The sequence below is a fragment of the Pelophylax lessonae genome, assembly GCF_965119305.1.
Source record: "Pelophylax lessonae genome assembly, chromosome: 7".
Lineage (NCBI taxonomy): Eukaryota > Metazoa > Chordata > Amphibia > Anura > Ranidae > Pelophylax > Pelophylax lessonae.
In genome coordinates, this window is record NC_138774.1 from 64821184 (window position 1) to 64842587 (window position 21404).

Here is a 21404-nt window from a genome sequence, read left to right on the forward strand (position 1 = left end):
TACTTTGTAGCGCCACCTTTTGCTGCGATTGTAGCTGTAAGTCGCTTGAGGTATGTCTCTATCAGTTTTGCACATTGAGAGACTGAAATATTTGCCCATTCCTCTTCGAGCTCAGTGAGGTTGGATGGAGAGCGTTTTCAGCAGTTTTCAGTTCTTTCCACAGATTCTCGATTGGATTCAGGTCTGGACTTTGACTTGGCCATTCTAACACCTGGATATGTTTATTTGTGAACCATTCCATTGTAGATTTTGCTTTATGTTTTGGATCATTGTCTTGTTGGAAGACAAATCTCCGTCCCAGTCTCAGGTCTTTTGCAGACTCCATCAGGTTTTCTTCCAGAATGGTCCTGTATTTGGCTCCATCCATCTTCCCATCAATTGTAACCATCTTCCCTGTCCCTGCTGAAGAAAAGCAGGCCCAAACCATGATGCTGCTACCACCATGTTTGACAGTGGGGATGGTGTGTTCAGGGTGATGAGCTGTGTTGCTTTTACGCCAAACATAACGTTTTGCATTGTTGCCAAAAAGTTTGATTTTGGTTTCATCTGACCAGAGCACCTTCTTCCACAGGTTTGGTGTGTCTCCCAGGTGGCTTGTGGCAAACTTTAAACAACACTTTTTATGGATATCTTTAAGAAATGGCTTTCTACTTGCCACTCTTCCATAAAGGCCAGATTTGTGCAGTATACGACTGATTGTTGTCCTATGGACAGAGTCTCCCACCTCAGGTGTAGATCTCTGCAGTTCATCCATAGTGATCATGGGCCTCTTGGCTGCATCTCTGATCAGCCTTCTCCTTGTATGAGCTGAAAGTTTAGAGGGACGGCCAGGTCTTCGTAGATTTGCAGTGGTCTGATACTCCTTCCATTTCAATATTATCGCTTGCACAGTGCTCCTTGGGATGTTTAAAGCTTGGGAAATCTTTTTGTATCCAAATCCGGCTTTAAACTTCTCCACAACAGTATCTCGGACCTGCCTGGTGTGTTCCTTGTTCTTCATGATGCTCTCTGCGCTTTAAACGGACCTCTGAGACTATCACAGTGCAGGTGCATTTATACGGAGACTTGATTACACACAGGTGGATTCTATTTATCATCATTAGTCATTTAGGTTAACATTGGATCATTCAGAGATCCTCACTGAACTTCTGGAGAGAGTTTGCTGCACTGAAAGTAAAAGGGCTGAATAATTTTGCACGCCCAATTTTTTTACGTTTTTTATTTGTTAACAAAGTTCCAAATATCCAATAAATTTCGTTCCACTTCATGATTGTGTCCCACTTGTTAATTCTTCACAAAAAATTACAGTTTTATATCTTTGTTTGAAGCCTGAAATGTGGCAAAAGGTCAAAGTTCAAGGGGGGCGAATACTTTCGCAAGGCACTGTACATGCCCCTTGTATACATGTAGCTGTGATGCGGAGAATACCTTGTCCACCTATGATTGGCGGTTTGCAGTCACAGTTTCCTGGCAGGGTATCTCAGATGGGTTGGGACTCGTATCCTAACACGACTGAGCTCATCCCTCAGTAAGGGTCCATTTTGGCTGTCAAGTGTTGTACATTTTCACAGAGTTCTATTTATTGTTTCGGGAAGTGAGCTCAGCTGGCAATGGAATTAGGATTCCGCTGAACTCCATAAATAGCATATAGCTGCCAAAATAGTCATTTTAAGTCAGTTGCTAAGTATTAACTTAGTTGATGCATTAATGAAATTTAGAGCAAAAGTTCTTTGACCTCAGAAGAAACTCAGATGTTTACTGGAAAAAGCAAACATCATGGAACATTGATATAACACTAAATGTAGGCAATCAGGTGATTGATTGTGAGTGCCAAAAAAAGTCCCTTTTTATAACTTCAAAGCGTTTTTTTTATATATATATATATATATATATATATATATATATATATATATATATATATATATATATATATATATATATATATATATATATATATATATATATATATATATATATATAATCTTTAGGATGCACCTTTTTTTTTGTGCTTTGGCTGCAAAGCCTGTGTTTGCATTAACCCCTTGCCGACTGCCTAAGGTACACTTACTGTGGCAGGCTGGCTCTATTGCGCGAAATCACATACCTGTACATCATTTTGTACAATAGCCACTAGGTGGCGCCCACATGCTGATTGGACAGAGGGGGAGCCAGTCAGTGGGTCCAGTGACCCAATGTCCTCCGGCCACCTATGATCTTTCCTGAGAGAGGCAGAACGGTGGTCTGCCTATGTACACAAGGCAATTGGATTTAGAACAAGCGCTCAAGTCCAACGCTATTCAAGTCCTTTAAAGGAGCTACTTCTGGGAGATCCATATGAGAAGGGATAAAATATAGTCTTTAGGCGAGGTTCCATAGGTAATCCAATAGTAGGTAGAAATAAAACAATGCTGATGTACCTAGGGCAAAGGCTCTTCTTACCAGGGAAAAATCAACTCTGTGGCTAGAAGTTAAAAGAAACAGAAAAGCGCCTCTCTAAGTGTAGCATTTTAATATATTTAAAAATGGCAAGGGTAACAGTAAAAACTCACTAGAAAGATATAAATTTAAGGCTCATCGGTGTGGAGTGAATGTCCTGATGAGGAAGATGGGATGACACCCCATTCCAGACCACACAATGGCGCCGCCATCATAAAGAGAAGCTGGCAGTATCCTTGTCTTTCGGGCTGAATATGGTGGACAGCAGTGTAAGACACAGTGCTATCTCTTGCGCGTGACGTCAGTGGGAGGCCTGGAGAACACAACGTATTTCTGAGCATGCGCAAGGCCCATAACCAGCATGTGCTGTCCTTCATCAGGTGTAACGGAGGCAGGGGAGAGCCAGCTTTAAAAAGACTGGAGAGTATTAGTCCGCATTGGGGAGTGGATAGAACACAGCTGACCAAATCAACTGCAGCCAGTGGGAATGGATAGGGTAATAACGGCACTATATGTATCTAATCTATAGAAATGCAGTCATAAAATAAATATAAATATGTAGATCGCCGTTCTAACAGGGGAGAAGATAGAGATCTTGTGTTCCTGCTAAGCAGGAACATGGATCTCTGTTTTCCCCCAGTCAAAGCACTCCCCACACAGTTAGCAAGCACTCCCTAGGGACACATTTAACCCTTTGATAGCCCCTGATGTTAACCCCTTCCCTGCCAGTGTCATTAGTACTGTAACAGTGCTTATTTTTAGTACTGATCACTGTAATATTGTCACTGGTCCGCAAAAAAAGTGTGTTAGTTGGCTGACTTGCCTGCCGCATTGTCGCAGTCCTGCTAAAAATCGCTGAATGCTGCCATTACTAGTAAAAAATAAATAAAAATAAATGACATAAAATATCCCATAGTTTAGATGCCCTAACTTTTACGCAAACCAATCTATATAAGCTTATTGTGATTTTTTTTTTTTTTTTACCAAAAATATGTAGCAGAATACGAATTGGCCCAAATTGATGAAGAAATACATTTTTTTACATTTTTTTTTTCATTTTATTTATTTTTTATTTTTTTATTGAATATGTTTTATAGCAGAAAGTAAAAAATATTGTTTCTCTTTTATTTATTGATGGACACCGCTCCTGATCTTCTTCACCATTGGGTTATACTGCCCCCTGCAGGAGTAGGACACTAGGCAGAAAAAAGTATGGCTACGCCCTATGGACAGTCCCAGGGGGTTTACTCCCTCTCTCTGCTATAGGTACTCCGTTTTTTTTTCTGCCTAGTCAGGAGTAAGGACCTAGTTCCTTGCTGGGATCTCTGGGCCTGGCAAATTTTTTCTTTTTAGATATATTTTTTTCCTCCTGTTTTTTTTTTTTCCTGTGAGATCTTTAACTGACAGAATGGGCGACTGGCTGGATAATCTAGATCCAGTGGTCACCCCAGTCTGGCCAGCGAGTGGCGCAGACCTCAGCTCCGCGCTAGGTCAGTCACGACATAGCCCCACCGGACGGGGCTGGCCTGCGAGTTAAACGCCTCGCGAGGTCGTATGACTCGGTCCGGGTTGCAGGGTTCCTCCTGGCCAACAGACCACCCAATTTGATAGTGAGGAGGTTCTGTCTGGAGCGGTGCCTGCCTGGTTCCTGGTAAGGTGAGTAGCTGCCCCCCCCCCTCTCCCCGTGGATGGTTTTGGGTTGGACATGGGACGGCTGGACCCCCGGGTTCCCCTCCTTCCCATCAGGCACCCCCCCCCCGCATCTATCCCCCCCATCCTACCTCCCCTCCACTTCTGCTGGTGCTGTATGGGTAGTCTGGTCCACCTCCTGGATTGGGAGCAGGGAGCTATGCTGGCAATGGGGGAAGGGGGGTGCGCCGCCCACGCCCAGGCGATCGGCTGTGCAGGGGGGAGGGGCTCATGCTAGGACCCCCTGTCCTGCCTGTCTTTGAGGCCTAGGGATCCCCCCTGGGTCCCTGAGAGCCTCGTAGTCCGCACTTTTGTTGTAGCCTTTTGCTGCAGTGCATGGCGGCCATGTTTGTGTAATCTGGCGGACAGTTTATGGTGGTTTGCCATAGAAAACAGCAGCGGCCATGTCTGTGGAGCCTTCTGGGCGACATTTTCGGTGGTGGGAGCCCCTCCTCATCCCTTGGTACTGACTCCTGGATCCTTCCATTTCCTGATCGCTGGTGACTCATGGAGTCTTTGGAGCACATCTTCCCACCTGATCCCCTCTCTGAAACCACATACGAAAAGGCACTGGTGGATGCACTGATTGTATCTGTGCATGAGAACTTAAAGATTGAGGACGCAGCTGCAGCTGTGATGAAGGCGTAGGTTCCATTTGGCACTCACAAGCCATCGGGAGCGGCAAAGGTGTTCCCTTTCCCCTCCTATTTTGACAGAGTTTTCACTAAAGAGTGATTTGCTGGGTTATACCCCTATGAGGAGTCCCTTAAGAAGTGGACTGTTCCACGGGTGGTGGACCCTCAGGTTTCCAGATTAAACAAGGCAACCATGATTCCGGTTGAAGAGTCCCCGGCCTTTAAGGGCCTGGCTGACAGGAAGGCAGAGGCTGTGGCCCGCAATATGTGCACCCTGGCTGGTTTCGGCACTGAGGCCGATATTCACCTTTGCCTTGGTGTCCCAGACTCTAACCGAATGGGCTAAGCTTTGCCCTGTGACCTGGAGGGGGAGCAGTTTCCCCCTGCCTTGCTGAGCTGGCGGACTAGCTGGTCCAGGGGCTGCAGTTTATATGTGATGCCTCTTTGGATGCGGCTCCCCTAGTGGCTCGGCTCTCTGTTTCGGCAGTGGTCCATCGGCGTGTCTTTTGGCTAAAATGTTGGTCTGTGGACCAGACCTCTAAAAAAGGCCTTGACTGATCTTCCCTTTCAAGGAGATCACCTGTTTGGAGCTGCCCTGGATGACATAATTTAAGTCTCACGGGGGGGGGGGGGGGGGGGAAGAGTACCTTTCTTTCGCAGGCTACTGAGGGCAAGGACCCTTGCCGTAGATGCTGGCCCTCCTTCCCGTCTCATTCAAATGTTTTTCGTCCCTCAGGGTCGCCTGACAAGGGATCAAAGATTCAGGGCCTCTTCTGGAGGGTCCAAACGAACTTTGTCTGGCAAGTCAAGAGTGGGCTTCTCCAGACCCACGGACAAGGCCCCTTCAGCGTGAAGGTGCGCCCCCACCTGTATCTGGGGTGGGGGAATGCCTTCGCTGGTTCCCGGACCCGTGGACTTCCCTGGTACAAGACAAGTGGGTCCACAAAGTCATACGGTCGGGCTACAGGATCAAGTTTCATTCTTACCCTCCGGAAAGGTTCTTTTCTTTCAACATGTGACTGTCCCCGGTCTGCTTCCATTCTCTCTTTGGGGCAGTGCAAGACCTTTTGCTTCAAGGGGTGATCGTCCCGGTTCTGAGGAGAGGAGCATTATCAGTTTGTGGCGTTACCCTTTGGTCTCACCTTCCCTCGGGTCTTCACAAAAGTTTTGGCCCTGGTGCTAGCATTGTTATGTCAGTGGTGGACCGCGGTCCTGGGCTACTGTGATGACCTTCTTCTTCTACTGCGCTGGTAGAAAACCTAGAGATCACCATACGGACCCTGAAGGAGTTTGGCTGGATTCTGAATCTTCAGAAGTTTGCCTTGGTTCCTTCCACGAAGCTATACTATCTGGGTCTGATTCTGGACTCAGCCTTAGCCAGAGTACTCCTATCCTTTTGGACTAACTCCAGAATCTGCAGGCTGTAATTCACCTCCTGCTGTTCAGCAGATGCTCATCCGTCCAGACTTGCATGAGGGTGCTGGGCCTGATGGGGTCGACCTTCGAGGCGGTCCTGTTTGCACAGTTCCATATGAGGTCCCTGCAAAGGGAGATTCTGATTAAATGGGACAAAATTCCGCAATCTCTGGCCAACCAAATCCAGCTTAACCAGGGTACAAAAGGGTCCCTGATCTGGTGACGTCGTGCTTCAGCAGGTTAAATCCTTTCTCCCCTTGTATTAGACGGTGGTCTCCGATGCCAGCCTTTCTGGGTGGGGAGGTGTTCTCGACAGAAATTCTACTCAGGGGGTCTGGACCCTGAAAGAGTTCAGACTACTGATCAATGTCCCGGAGCTCTGGGCGATCAGACTGTGCCTGGAACATTGGACGGTTCGTCTCCAAGGATGTCCAATGTGCACTCAATCAGACAGTGCCACAGCCATGGCTTATGTCCATCACCAACGGGGCACAAGAAGTGTCCTGGTGGCTCTAGAGGTAGCCGGCATTCTCTGGTGGGCAGAACATTTAGTTCCAGCCCTCTCCGCCGTACACATTCCCAGAGTGGAAAACTGGCAGGCGGATTACCTCAGTCAGCAGGCGTTGGACCAGGGGTAATGGGTTCTTCGTCCTGAGAAGTTTTCATAAGTTATGTCTCTAGTTGGGCAACCCTGAGGTGGATCTGTTGTCCTCTCGGCTCAACAGAAACGTGCTGAGGTTCGTGGCACGGTCATGGGATACCCTGGCGGACGCCGCAGACGCACTGGTGGCCCCGTGGGGCCAGTATCATCTGATTTACGCCTTCCCTCTCAAGCTTCAGCCAAGACTTCTACACAGGATCAAGGCAGAAGGGTATCCGGTCATCTTAGTGGCCCCGAACTGGCCGCGGCGGGCCTGGTACGCTGATCTGGTGTGGCTGTTTGCCGATATTTCTTGGAAGCTTCCTCTAAGGGAGGATCTGCTGTCCCAAGGGCCAATCTTCCATCCTGCTTTACAGTTGCTGGCTTTGACGGCTTGGCTGTTGAAAACCAGGTGCTGAAGGATATGGGTTTGTCTGAATCAGTGATTTCAACGCTTTTAAAAGCTAGGAAATCTACTTCTGGGAAGATCTACTATCGTACGTGGAAGACTTACATCGCGTGGTGTGAGTCTCTTCGGGTTCATCCTCGCTCCTTCTCAGTGGCTCAGATCTTGACCTTCCTTCAACGGGGGGTTGAACAGAAATTGGCCTTGAGTACCATCAAGGACCAGGTGGCGACTTTGACGTTCTTTTTCCAACGATCCTTGGCCACACACTCTCTGGTGCATATCTTTCAGGGTATTCAACATTTGGTTCCTCCAGTGCGGTCTCCGTCTCAAGTTGTATTTTCTTCTGACACTGCTTGTAACAAAACTGAGTACCTATAACAGAGAGAGGGAGCCCTTGGGACTGCCCATAGGCGTAGCCAGACTTTTTTTCTGCCTACTGTCCTACTCTTGTAGGGGCAGTATAACCCAATGGTTTAGAAGATCAGCAGCTGTGTCCGTCAGTGAACATCAGATAAATGGATTTTACGGTAAGTTAAAAATTACATTCCCCCCCCCCCCCAAAATTGTTGGTCTAAATAAAAACCACAGAAGTGACCAAAAACCACCAAAAGAAACCTCTATTTGTGGGGAAAAAAGGACATCAATTTTTTTTGGGTACAGCTTTGCACGACCGTGCAATTGTCAGTTAAAGTAAAGCAGTGCCGTATCTCAAAAAAAGACCTGGTCATTAGGGGGGTAAAACCCTCCGGGGCTGAAGTAGTAAAGAATGTTTTTACAAACAGCCCCCTGGTGCCGGTGTCTGATCGCCACCATTAGTAGTAAAAAAAATTAATAAATGAATAAAAATTCCATAAATCTATCACATAGATTTTGGACGCTTTAACTTTTGCGCAAACCAATCAATATTCGCTTATTGGAATTTTTTTTACCAAAAATATGTAGCAGAATAGAGATGAAGATGAAGAAATTTTGATTCTTTTATTTTTTTTATTGGATATGTTTTATAGCAGAAAGTAAAAAAAAAAAATATATAATATAATATATATATATATATATATATATATATATTTTTTTTTTATCAAATTTTTTTTTTTTTTTTCGTTTTATAGGCCAAAAAAAACAAAAATGCAGAGGTGATTAAATACAACAAAAGGAAGCTCCATTTGTGGGGAAAAAAAAGACATACATTTTATTTAGGTTCAGTGTTGCACGACCCCGCAATTGTCAGTTCAACTAACGCAGTGCCATATCGCAAAAAATGGCCTGGCCATGAAGGGAGTAAAATGGTTAATGCAAATGCAATACCTGTAAGTCTGTTCTTTCACCCATGAAGCCTGGCTGAAATACTCCCATTCCTTGCTTCTACTACTCTCTTACTTCTAGGACATGGCAGACATTGGAAGCTCACGCCCAGTATTGCAGGAGGAAGTGCGCTTGCTGATTATAAAGCTGAGTGTGTGCAGTCTACGCACTTGCGGACTGCCTATTGCAGATGTACTGCGGCTGAGCGCCCCCACTGCCTTGGATCACGTACATATATACGTGATGCAGCACTTCCGGGTAGGGGGCTCCTGCACATGTGCCCGCCACCTCGGCTGTGCTGTCATTCGCTACAGCACAAGCCGGTCAGTGGGTTCCTGCTAATGATTTATGGCCGGAATCCGCTGATTGGCTGAGCAGATGACAGAAGAGAGGTCTGTGTTAGTAAACAACACAGAGATCTCTACAGATGACAACGATGTGCAGTTTTTTTGTTTTCCCTGCAAAGGAGCTTAATGAAAACAGTACACAGCTCACATAGTTAACATTGTTAGGGACACGGTTAACCCCTTGATTGCCCCTAAATGTTAACCCCCCCCTTCCCAACCAGTGTCATTAGTAGAGTGGCAGTGTATAGTATTTACACTGAACACTGTATTAGTGTCACTGGTGATGTCGGTTTCAGTCCCCCCTCCAGTATCAGTTCATTTCAGATTGCCCGCCGCACTATCGCAGTCCCATTATAAGTCGCTGATCGCCGCCATTACAGGTAGTAAAATAAATACAATTTTGAGTTATATACCATTGTTCTCTTCGTTCCTCTCAAAGCCTCCTGCTCTCTAGCTCCCTCGTCACCTCTTCCCATGCTCACCTCCAGGACTTTTTCAGAGCCTCTCCAATCCTATGGAACTCCTTACCCCAATTTGTCTGATTATCTCCTACTCGATTAGCTTTTAGACAATCCTTGAAAGCCCTCCTCTTCAGAGAAGCCTATACTACCCACACCCAACAACTATACTTCCATTTTCTCCATCAGCCCATCCCCCACAGTTATTGCCTTTTGTTTCACTTGACCCTCCCTTCTAGATTGTAAGCTCTAACGAGTAGGGCCCTCTAATTCCTCTGTATTGAATTGTATTGTAACTGTATTGTCTTCCCTCATATTGTAAAGCGCTGCTCAAACTGTTGGCGCTATATAAAGCCTGTATTATAATAATAATTGTTTGTAGGCGCTATAACTTTTATACAAACCTATCAATATACACTTATAGTGATTTTTTTTTTTACGAAAGACCTTTAGCAGAATACAATTTTGTCTACATTTATTTTTTAACAAATAGTAATAGTATTTTTTTTTTCAAAATTATTTTTCGTTTGTAAAATAAAAAAAAAAAAAAACCCAGGGGTGATTAAATACCACCAAAAGAAAGCTCTGTTTCTGTTAAAAAAAAATGATATAAATTTTACTTGGGTACAGCGTTGCATGACCGTGCCATTACCAGTTAAAGTAGCGCAATGCTAAAAAGCAAAAAATGGCCTGATAATGAAGGGGGTAAAATCTCCTGAAGCTGAAGTGGATACTTTCCCTTCCCCCTATCCCAGCAAAGCTAAGCTCAGCCAGTGCTGGTATAGGGGGACAGAGAGCATGCACTTAGATTTTGCTTGGAATGCTGGAAAGAGCTAAAATGATCCACAGCAAGTATATCCTGATGCATTCACCCTAAAGATTGAAGAGTAGCAAAAAAAAAAAAAAAAAAATAAATTACAATTTGTACTTTCCTTTATCGTTTTTTTTTTTTTTTTATTAGGTCCATGGGGGACTTCTACAAATCTTCCCAGAAGGCCGATCAGTTGTAGCCAATATCGAGCCAGTGTTTGACCGTCTGTTAATATTCTGGTCTGATCGGCGAAATCCTCATGAAGTAAAACCAGCCTATGCCATGCGGTGAGTATCTCTGCCTGTATATAACATACACTATATCACCAATATATCGCCTTTACACGCACATTAATTATTATGGCATCCCAGTCTTAGTCCGTAGGGTTCAATGAGTTGGCCCACCCTTTGCAGCTATAACAGCTTCAACTCTTCTGGGAAGGCTGTCCACATGGTTTAGGAGTGTGTCTATGGGAATGTTTGACCATTCTTCCAGAAGCGCATTTGTGAAGTCAGGCACTGATGTTGGACTTTATCCCAAAGATGTTCTATCAGGTTGAGGACAGGACTCTGTGCAGGCCAGTCAAGTTCTTCCACCTCAAACTCGCTCATCCATGACTTTATGGATCTTGCTTTGTGCACTGGTGCGCAGTCATGTTGGAACAGGAAGGGGCCATCCCAAAACTGTTCCCACAAAATTGGGAGCATAAAATTGTCCTACATGTCTTGGTATGCTGACGCCTTAAGAGTTCCCTTCACTGGAACTAAGGGGCCAAGCCCAACCCCTGAAAAACAATCCCACACCATAATCCCCCCCCTCCACCAAATGATTTGGACCAGTGCACAAAGCAATGTCCATAAAGACATGGATGAGTGAGTTTGGGGTGGAGGAACTTGACTGGCCTGCACAGAGTCCTCACCTCAACCTGAGCGGAGACTGCAAGCCAGGCCTTCTCGTCCAACATCAGTGCCTGACCTCACAAATGCGCTTCTGGAAGAATGGTTAAACACTCCCATAGACACACTCCTAAACCTTGTGGACAGCCTTCCCAGAAGAATTGAAGCTGTTATAGCTGCAAAGGGTTGGCCAACTCAATATTGAACCCTACGGACTAAGACTGGGATGCCATTAAATGTGTGTGTAAAGGCAGGCGTTCCAATACTTTTTTTTTTTTTTCAATCAAAACAACTTTATTTGTGTACCAAAAAACAGCACAAATAACATACAGTAAGAAATGGGTGCAAAAACAGTATAAAAAACAGTGACATTGAAGATACAAGAATGCAAATCAACTAAAAAGTAAAAATAATATTGAAAAAAATGGAGCAAAACAGAGAAAACTAAGCGTTCCAATACTTTTAGCAATAGTCTGTGTGTGTGTGTACCTATAAAATCTGTCTGTAGTCATGCATGGACAGAGCTTTATCTTAAAGGTTTTTTTTTTTTTTTTTTTATTTTCTTTGGTTGAGCAGGGATATAAACCTGCTTACAACCCCAAATAACCATTCATTATTATAGTCCGCTGTATGTGGCAGCTGTGTATCCCAGGCGCAGATATACGCCCACTATTTATGGGTCCATGTTCATTAGGCCCTAGGATGAATTTGAAGGTTTAGGTTATTACCATATTATGTCATAGTCTGGGTATAGTGACATTCCTGTTTTTCTTCTTCATCCACAGGTATGCAATTACTGTCTGGTATTTCGATGCAAAAGAACGATCAGAGGCCATAGATAAATACAGATTAGGTAAGAGGAGAGACAGTCGGTTGCCTGTAAATCATAGGTTAGAAATATATGTTTGCTTCTAACTTGCAGCTGTACAGAAATGTAGAACAGTCCTAATGAAGGGAAAGGGTATTGTATTTGTAGGGCCGGTTCACACTGGATGCGGTGCGAATTCACAGTGAAGTTAGGTTAAGGACACCCCACAATCGGTTTGCACAGCGCAGTGCGATCTGCAGAAATGGATCGCATGGGCGTGAACACTCATGCGATCCGATTTTGGTGCGGACAAAGAAAGGGTTCTGCATGAGTTTGGTGCGAATGTGGTGCAATTTGAGCCATACAAAATGAACGGCTCCAATCGCACTGCTGCAGAATCACATGTGATTTGAACAGGAATGCAGTGCAGTTCCTGTTCAAATTACATGTGGTTCCTGCACCGCACCAGTGTGGTAAACTTAGTAAAATTACATTATAATGACGGATGGGATGAGCATGGATTTAGAATCTGTGTGGGTTGAACTCCATAGGGAAGGAGAAAAGGGGAAAGTAATTGTGGGGGTTTGCTATAGGCCACCTAACCAAGGGGAGGAGGTAGAGCTGGAATTCTTAGCACTAATGAGTAAAGTGGCAAAATTGGGATCAGTCATATTGGGGGACTTCAATTATCCCGACATTGACTGGGACAAGGGGACTGCACACTCACAGAAGGCCCGCCTATTCACGGAAACCTTACTGGATAATTACATGTCACAGTTGGTGGACTCTCCGACTAGAGAAAATGCAGTCCTGGATCTATTGATCACTAATGACCCAGACCTAATCTCGCAGGTAGGAGTCCAGGACAATCTGGGCTCTAGCGATCACAGGATGATCACATTTAGTGTAAATAACAATATAACAAGGCAAGTGGGGAACATAAGAACCCTAAACTTCAGAAGGGCAAACTTTCCAAAATTGTACTCATTGATGGAAAGGGTAAACTGGGACCAAACCCTGGGATCCCTGACCACAGAGGAAAAATGGGAATGCTTTAGGAACATATTAGGCAAAGGCATCTTGCAGTGCATTCCTATGGGAAATAAATTTAGAAGAGACAAAGCCAAACCTGGCTGGCTAAACCGTAGCGTCAAAAAACTTATTAGGGGAAAAAAATTGGCCTTCAAGAAGTATAAATCAAGAGGGCAAAGTATCGACTTTCGAGCTATACAAGGAGGCAAATAAGAAAAGTAAACAAGAAATCAAGATGGCTAAAATCAACTTTGAGAGACAAATAGCGGAGGATAGTAAAAAAAACCCAAAGAAATTCTTTAAATATATCAACAGCAAAAAAACTAGGGCAGAGCATATTGCACACATAATTAACGACGATGGGAGGATGGTTACAGAGGACACTGAAAAAGCAACCGTGCTGAATGCTTTTTTCTCGTCAGTCTTTACACAGGAAAAGGAAGGGTACACTGACCATGACTGTTTGGTTAGTAGTAATACACAGGACTTGCCACTATGGCTAACAGAGGGTGAAATCAGGGAAAGGCTGGATAAACTCAACACAAACAAATCACCAGGCCCGGATGGCATACATCCGAGAGTGCTCAAGGAACTCAGTAAGGTTATATCCAGACCACTGTTCCTGATCTTTGCTGACAGTATTAGGACAGGAGATGTACCAGGGGATTGGAAGAAAGCTAACGTGATTCCGATATTCAAAAAGGGCCAGAGGCATATCCCGGGAAATTATAGGCCTGTCAGTTTGACATCAATAGTATGTAAACTTCTGGAGGGGATGATAAGGGACTATATCGTAGAGTTTGCTAAAGACAACAACATCATCAGCAGTAATCAGCACGGGTTTACAAATGGGCGTTCTTGTCAAACCAATCTCTTAGCATTCTACGAGGAGGTGAGCTGTGAGCTAGATAGGGGGAGACCAGTGGATGTGGTGTACTTGGATTTCGCTAAGGCGTTTGATACAGTTCCCCACAAGCGCTTAATTTATAAAGTAAGGTCTGCAGGTATCGACAGCAGGGTTTGCTCTTGGATACGGAATTGGCTTAAAGGGCGTGTCCAAAGAGTGGTAATAAACAGCGCATACTCAGACTGGTCTGAGGTTGTAAGCGGGGTGCCCCAGGGCTCAGTCCTGGGACCAACCTTGTTCAATTTATTCATAAACAGCATTGAGGTCGGGATCAGTAGTGCGTTATCAGTTTTTGCAGATGACACAAAATTGGCCAGAGCAATAACTGCACAGCATGAAGCAGATATCCTACAGAATGACCTGGACAAAATTACAGAGTGGGCAACGACATGGCAAATGAGGTTTAACGTGGAGAAGTGTAAGGTTTTGCACTTGGGGACTAAAAACATAAAAGCACAATACACGTTAGGAGGGGAACCCTTGGGGGAATCAAAAATGGAGAAGGATCTGGGAGTCTTGGTTGATGATAGATTAGGCAACAGCATGCAATGTCAAGCGGCAGCTGCCAAAGCCAGCAGAATATTAGCATGCATAAAGAAAGGGATGTATTCCAGAGATAAGACTATAATCCTTCCACTTTATAAAACTCTGGTCCGACCGCATCTGGAGTATTCTGTCCAGTTCTGGTCGCCAGTCCTCAGGAGGGATGTGTTGGAGCTGGAGAGAGTCCAGAGAAGGGCAACTAAACTAATTAGGGGATTGGAGGACCTTGACTATGAAGAGCGTCTACAATCGCTCGATTTATTCTCCCTGGAGAAGAGACGTCTGAGGGGGGACATGATAGCAATTTATAAATATCTTAATGGGGATCCCAGCTTAGAAAAAAAGCTGTTCATTCGAAGGGATTGCATGAGGACTCGAGGGCATACAATGCGATTAGAGGAGAAGCGTTTTAACCTCAGGCAACGTGGGGGGGTTCTTTACTGTTAGGGCTACAAGATTGTGGAATTCTCTACCACAAGAGGTGGTCTCTGCGGGTAGTATGGTGGCTTTCAAAAGACTCTTAGACTTGCATCTCAAGGATCAGAACATTCAGGGGTATGTGAGATGATTACAGCCACACACACCTACACAGGTTGAACTGGATGGACTATTGTCTTTATTCAACCTCACCTACTATGTAACTATGTAACTATATACGTCTAACAAAGCAGATCCATGAAAAATAGGGCAAAGAATCAAGAGTTTTTTTTTTTTTTTTTTTTTAATAAATTATTTTTATTAAAGTATTGTGTCCATGAAAATTGTACAAACATTTGCATTGTCCAGACATTGGAGGTAAGTATCTAATGCTGCAGCTTTGTGAGCGGTGACAACCTCCAGTTTTGTTTAGGCCTCGTGCAGACTGGAAATCAAAAATGCTGCTTTTACAGGCATTATGCATTTTTTTCTGCCTCTAAATGCCCCTCTGTTAGTCTATGTGTCTGTGCACTCATAGGGGTGTATGCCCCTCTGTTAACCTATGTGTCCGTGTACTCATAGGGGTTTATGCCCCTCTGTTAGTCTATGTGTCTGTGCACTCATAGGGGTGTATGCCCCTCTGTTAGTCTATGTGTCCGTGCACTCATAGGGGTTTATGCCCCTCTGTTAGTCTATGTGTCTGTGCGCTCATAGGGGTGTATGCCCCTCTGTTAGTCTATGTGTCCGTGCACTCATAGGGGTGTATGCCCCTCTGTAAGTCTATGTGTCCGTGCACTCATAGGGGTGTATGCCCCTCTGTTAGTCTATGTGTCCGTGCACTCATAGGGGTTTATGCCCCTCTGTTAGTCTATGTGTCCGCGCACTCATAGGGGTGTATGCCCCTCTGTTAGTCTATGTGTCCGTGCACTCATAGGGGTGTATGCCCCTCTGTTAGTCTGTGTCCGTGCACTCATAGGGGTGTATGCCCCTCTGTTAGTCTATGTGTCCGTGTACTCATAGGGGTGTATGCCCCTCTGTTAGCCTATGTGTCCGTGTACTCATGGGGGTTTATGTCCCTCTGTTAGTCTGTGTCCGTGTACTCGTAGGGGTGTATGCCCCTCTGTTAGCCTATGTGTCTGTGTACTCATAGGGGTATATGCCCCTCTGTTAGTCTATGTGTCCGTGTACTCATAGGGGTTTATGCCTGCCCCTCTGTTAGTCTATATGTCCGTGCACTCATAGGGGTGTATGCCCCTCTGTTAGCCTATGTGTCTGTGCACTCATAGGGGTGTATGCCCCTCTGTTAGTCTATGTGTCTGTGCGCTCATAGGGGTATATGCCCCTCTGTTAGTCTATGTGTCAGTGAACTCATAGGGGTATATGCCCCTCTGTTAGTCTATGTGTCTGTGCACTCATAGGGGTGTATGCCCCTCTGTTAGTCTATGTGTCTGTGCATTCATAGGGGTGTATGCCCCTCTGTTAGCCTATGTGTCCGTGTACTCATAGGGGTTTATGCCCCTCTGTTAGTCTATGTGTCTGTGCACTCATAGGGGTGTATGCCCCTCTGTTAGTCTATGTGTCTGTGCACTCATAGGGGTGTATGCCCCTCTGTTAGTCTATGTGTCTGTGCACTCATAGGGGTGTATGCCCCTCTGTTAGTCTATGTGTCTGTGCACTCATAGGGGTGTATGCCCCTCTGTTAGCCTATGTGTCCGTGTACTCATAGGGGTTTATGCCCCTCTGTTAGTCTATGTGTCTGTGCACTCATAGGGGTGTATGCCCCTCTGTTAGTCTATGTGTCTGTGCACTCATAGGGGTTTATGCCCCTCTGTTAGCCTATGTGTCTGTGCACTAATAGGGGTTTATGCCCCTCTGTTAGCCTATGTGTCTGTGCACTCATAGGGGTTTATGCCCCTCTGTTAGCCTATGTGTCCGTGCACTCATAGGGGTGTATGCCCCTCTGTTAGTCTATGTGTCAGTGTACTCATAGGGGTTTATGCCCCTCTGTTAGCCTATGTGTCTGTGCACTCATAGGGGTGTATGCCCCTCTGTTAGCCTATGTGTCTGTGCACTCATAGGGGTTTATGCCCCTCTGTTAGCCTATATGTCCGTGTACTCATAGGGGTTTATGCTCCTCTGTTAGTCTATGTGTCCGTGCACTCATAGGGGTGTATGCCCCTCTGTTAGCTTATGTGTCTGTGCACTCATAGGGGTGTATGCCCCTCTGTTAGTCTATGTGTCCGTGCACTCATAGGGGTGTATGCCCCTCTGTTAGTCTATGTGTCCGTGCACTCATAGGGGTGTATGCCCCTCTGTTAGTCTATGTGTCCGTGCACTCATAGGGGTTTATGCTCCTCTGTTAGTCTATGTGTCCGTGCACTCATAGGGGTTTATGCCCCTCTGTTAGCCTATGTGTATGTGCACTTATAGGGGTTTATGCCCCTCTGTTAGCCTATGTGTCCGTGTACTCATAGGGGTGTATGCCCCTCTGTTAGCATATGTGTCCGTGTACTCATAGGGGTGTATGCCCCTCTGTTAGCATATGTGTCCGTGTACTCATAGAGGTTTAGAGGCTGAAAGAAAATAACCCATCACATGCATGTTAATCACTTGCTGACCGCATAACACAATTATACAGCAGCAAAGTGGCTCTCTGTGCCAGATCACATACCTAGTACGTGATCCAGCACTTCTGGGTAGGATGCACACGTAGTCACAGCACAAGCCGATAAGCAGGTGCTGGCCAATGGATGTCCACCGGCACCCGCAGATCGGCGAGGAGGAAGACAGAACAGAGCTCTTCCTATATAAACAAGGCAGAGCTCTGTCCTGTCAATGGGGATGTGCTGGATTTTGTTTCCCTGCAGAGCAGAGAATAAATCCAGCACATCCCCTTAGTAAAAGCAGCTCACCGTAAACACAAAAACACTGGTTAGGCACACATTCAATCCTTTCATCGCCTTAGATGTTAACCCCTTCCCAGCCAGTGTCATTAGTACAGCGACGATGTATAATATTATCACTGATTACTGTATTAGTGTCACCGGTTCCCACAAAGTGTCAGTTTGTCGCAATATCGCAGTCCCGCTAGAAGTCGCTGATCGCCGCCATTACTAGTCTAAAAAATAAAATAAAATACAAATCCCAGTATATATCCCATAGTTTGTAGACGCTATAACTTTTGCGCATCAATATACGCTTATTGGGATTTTTTTTATTTTTTTGAAAAATATGTAGCAGCATACATTTTTTAAAGAAAAAAAAAAATTATTGGATATGTTTTATAGCAGGAAGTAAAAAAAAAATAAAAATTATATATATAATTTTATTTATTTTATTTTTTTTCAAAATTGTCGCTCTTTTTTTTTTATTTATAGCGCAAAAAGTAAAAATCGTAGAGGTGCTCAAATACCACCAAAAGAAAGCTGTACTGGAGGGAAAAAAAGGACATCAATTTTATTGGGTACAGCATCGCCCGACTGTGCAATTGTCAGTTAAAGTACTGCAGTACCGTATCGCAAAAAAATGGCCTGGTCATTAAGGGGGCAAAACCTTCCGGGGCTGAAGTGGTTCAAGTTTTTGTCAACATAAACCCTTGTTAGGCACACGTTTTAACCCCTTGATTGACCTAGGTGTTTACCCCTTCCTGCCTAGTGTCAGTACAGTGACAGTGCATATAAGCACTGATCACTGTAATATTGTCAGTGGCAGTTAGCTAGTCCCCCCAGCATCAGTTAGTGTCAGATTGTTTGCTGCTCTATTGCCGTCCCATTATAATAAATCGCTGATTGCCACCATTACTAGTACAAAAAAAATCTAGTATATATCCCATAGTTTGTAGACGCTATTCGGTAACTTTCACGCAAACCAGTCAATATACACTTATTGGGATTTTTTTTTTTACCAAAGACATGTAGCAGAAAACATTGTGGCCTAAATTTATCCAGTGATTTAAATTTTTTTATTATTGGATATGTTTTATAGCAGAAAGTATTTATATATATATATATATATATATATATATATATATATATATATATATATTTATTTATTTTCAAAATTGTTGTTTTTTCATTTATATAATAAAAATTAAAAAACCCAGAGTTGATCAAATACCACCAAAAGAAAGCTCTATTTGTAGGGAATAAAAATAGTTTAAAATTAGTTTGGGTACAGCATTGAATGACTGCCCAATTGTCAGTAAAATTAGTGAAGTGCCGCATAGCAAAAAATGGCCTGGTCATGATGGGGGTAAAACATTCCGGAGCTGAAGTGGATATACATAGTTACATTGGTCCAAGCTGGTCTAATATAACTATGTACAGTATAATATATCTATACCTGGAATTTTTTTTTAACACCTTCACCCCAGCTGAACGCAAATATGCGGCCTCGGCTTCAGGGGGTTGTACCGTGGTGAGAGCCGACGGTCGGCTTTCTTGTAATTACAACCGATGCGGCTGAGCAGCTGCTCAGTTATTATTACAAGGAGCGAGAGGGGACATCGTCTCCCCCCCTCCCGTTGCCTTCTGTGGTTCCCTGGGGTCTCCGTCTCCCCGGGATTCCCAAGCGACCAGCCGGCTGGCCGAAGACCCGAACAAAGCCGGATTTGTCTTTGATCGGGTTTCCGATGTAGAAACCCGGAAGCGATGTCAATAAATCACTTCCGGTTACTGGAGCCTTAAAGGCACCAGATATTTAATATTCAAGACTTTTGAATAGTTTTAAGTGCAGAGGAGGGTTTGGGGCTATTTAGACCCCGGATCTCTCTATAAAGAGTACCTGTCACTGCCTATTACTGTCACAAGGGATGTTTACATTCCTTGTGATAGCAATAAAAGTGATCAAACATTTTTTTTTTTTTTTTGAAGGGACAGTGTAAAAAAATACATAAAATAATTTAGAGTGCTATGTCCCTCCGAGCTCGCATACAGAAGCGAACGCTTACGAAAGGCGCGCCCACATATGTAAACGGTGTTCAAACCACACATGTGAGATATTGCCGCAATTGTTAGAGCGAGAACAAGAAATTCTAGCACTAGACCTCCTCTGTAACTCTAAACAGGTAACCGTTAAATTTTATTAAAGCATCGCCTATGGAGATTTTCAAGTACCGTGGTTTGTCGCCATTCCACAAGTGAGCGCAATTTTAAAGCATTACATGTTAGGTATCTATTTACTCGGCGTAATATCATCTTTCACATTATAGAAAAAAATTGGCGCTAACTTTACTGTTTTTTTTTTTTTTTAATTCATGAAAGTGTATTTCTTCGAAAGAAATTGTGTTTGTAAGAGCGCTACGCAAATACCTTGTGACATAAAATATTGCAACGATCGCCATTTTATTCTCTAGGATCTCTGCTAAACAATATATATAATGTTTGGGGGTTCTAAGTAATTTTCAAGCAAAAAATACTTATTTCAACTTGTAAACAACAAATGTCAAAAAAGGCATGAAGTTGTTAAGGCAATAAACTGGTTGTAGGTCGTTATTTAATGCTTAATTAATTGACTTATTCCTCCCTTATTATAGGTGAAAGTATACTCTGTAAGCTATTAACCATTCCTGAAAATTGAGATTTTTCTTTTTCTGTCTCCTCTTCCAGCCAGCGGACAGAAAGGAATTCAGGTTCCCGTCTCTCATGGCGGCACCGTGTGACGGGAGGGCCAGCAAATCTCCTAGCGGTCATTCTGTGGGGACCTCTGTGGAATGGAAAGCTGCTATCACCCTGCCAGGGCTGAGCGTCGATTGTCGGGCACAGCGGAGAAGCCTACCTGCGGCTGTGGAGATCTCACTTATTTGATTTGCCCGCTTGGCCTATAAGGATTTTCTTGAAATGTGAATAAAGGACATGCAGATGGGGGTTGCACCCTGCAGAATATTGCACAGGGGTGGCACCTGGTATCTGCAAACTGCTTCAGAATTATTGAATGTTCATGAAAACATTGCACAAGGATCTTGGGGGGCCGGGAGGAAGGCATCAAGGGTCTCTCCCTGAATTTGTATGTGGTCTGTTCTAAGAGGAGGAAGAGGAATGAGAATCTGATATGGGGTATTCTAAAAGAGGGGCCTATTGCATAGTGGAGACATGGCAGGGGAAGAGATGCTAACAAATGTGAACAAAGTCACAGAATAGAACACTTACTGTACTGTATGACAGTATGGAGGAGAAGGAGGGAATACAAAGAAATCATGGTAATTATGGCCTGAAGCTACTGGTAACATTTGCAGCAGTGTTTAATAAATAGGTTAATACTGGGCATATTGCTGATCCTGGATAAACAAAAAAAAAATCTACACATTGGGGATATGTCCTGAATGCTGTGTCTTTTGCTGTAGGGACTCATCCAGGTCTGTGGGATGGGATTCTTTAAACATTGGAATGAATGCAGCCTTTTTGGACCAATTTCAAGTGAACCTGTGCTTTGCCCATGCTGAGCAAAGTAACAACAGGTGAATTTAAAGTGTATCTCCACTTTAGGGCCAGTTCACACTGGTGTAATGCGGGGAAACCCTGCGGATCTAGTGTGGGTTCCTGCATCTCACCTTAATCGCCAGTAGTTCACACTGTCCTCTGCGAACCGCTGCAGGTGTCAATACAAAGGTAACCACTTCTGGACCGGAATGATTTGCCCCCTTAACAACTGTGCGGCCGTG

At 44.3% G+C, this 21404-nt stretch overlaps 1 protein-coding gene across 1 annotated transcript in view; it reads left to right on the forward strand.

Annotated features, from left to right (window-relative positions):
• Positions 1-20794, forward strand: part of LOC309559488 (prolyl hydroxylase EGLN2-like) — a 61639-nt gene extending 40845 nt beyond the window's left edge. Inside the window, exons 3-5 of the mRNA XM_082262762.1 lie at positions 10294-10430; positions 11825-11892; positions 20353-20794. Of these exons, the coding sequence (XP_082118888.1) occupies positions 10294-10430; positions 11825-11892; positions 20353-20405 (258 nt within the window). The 3' untranslated portion in view covers positions 20406-20794. The remainder of the gene's footprint in view (positions 1-10293; positions 10431-11824; positions 11893-20352) is intronic.
• The last annotated feature ends 610 nt before the right edge of the window (positions 20795-21404 follow it).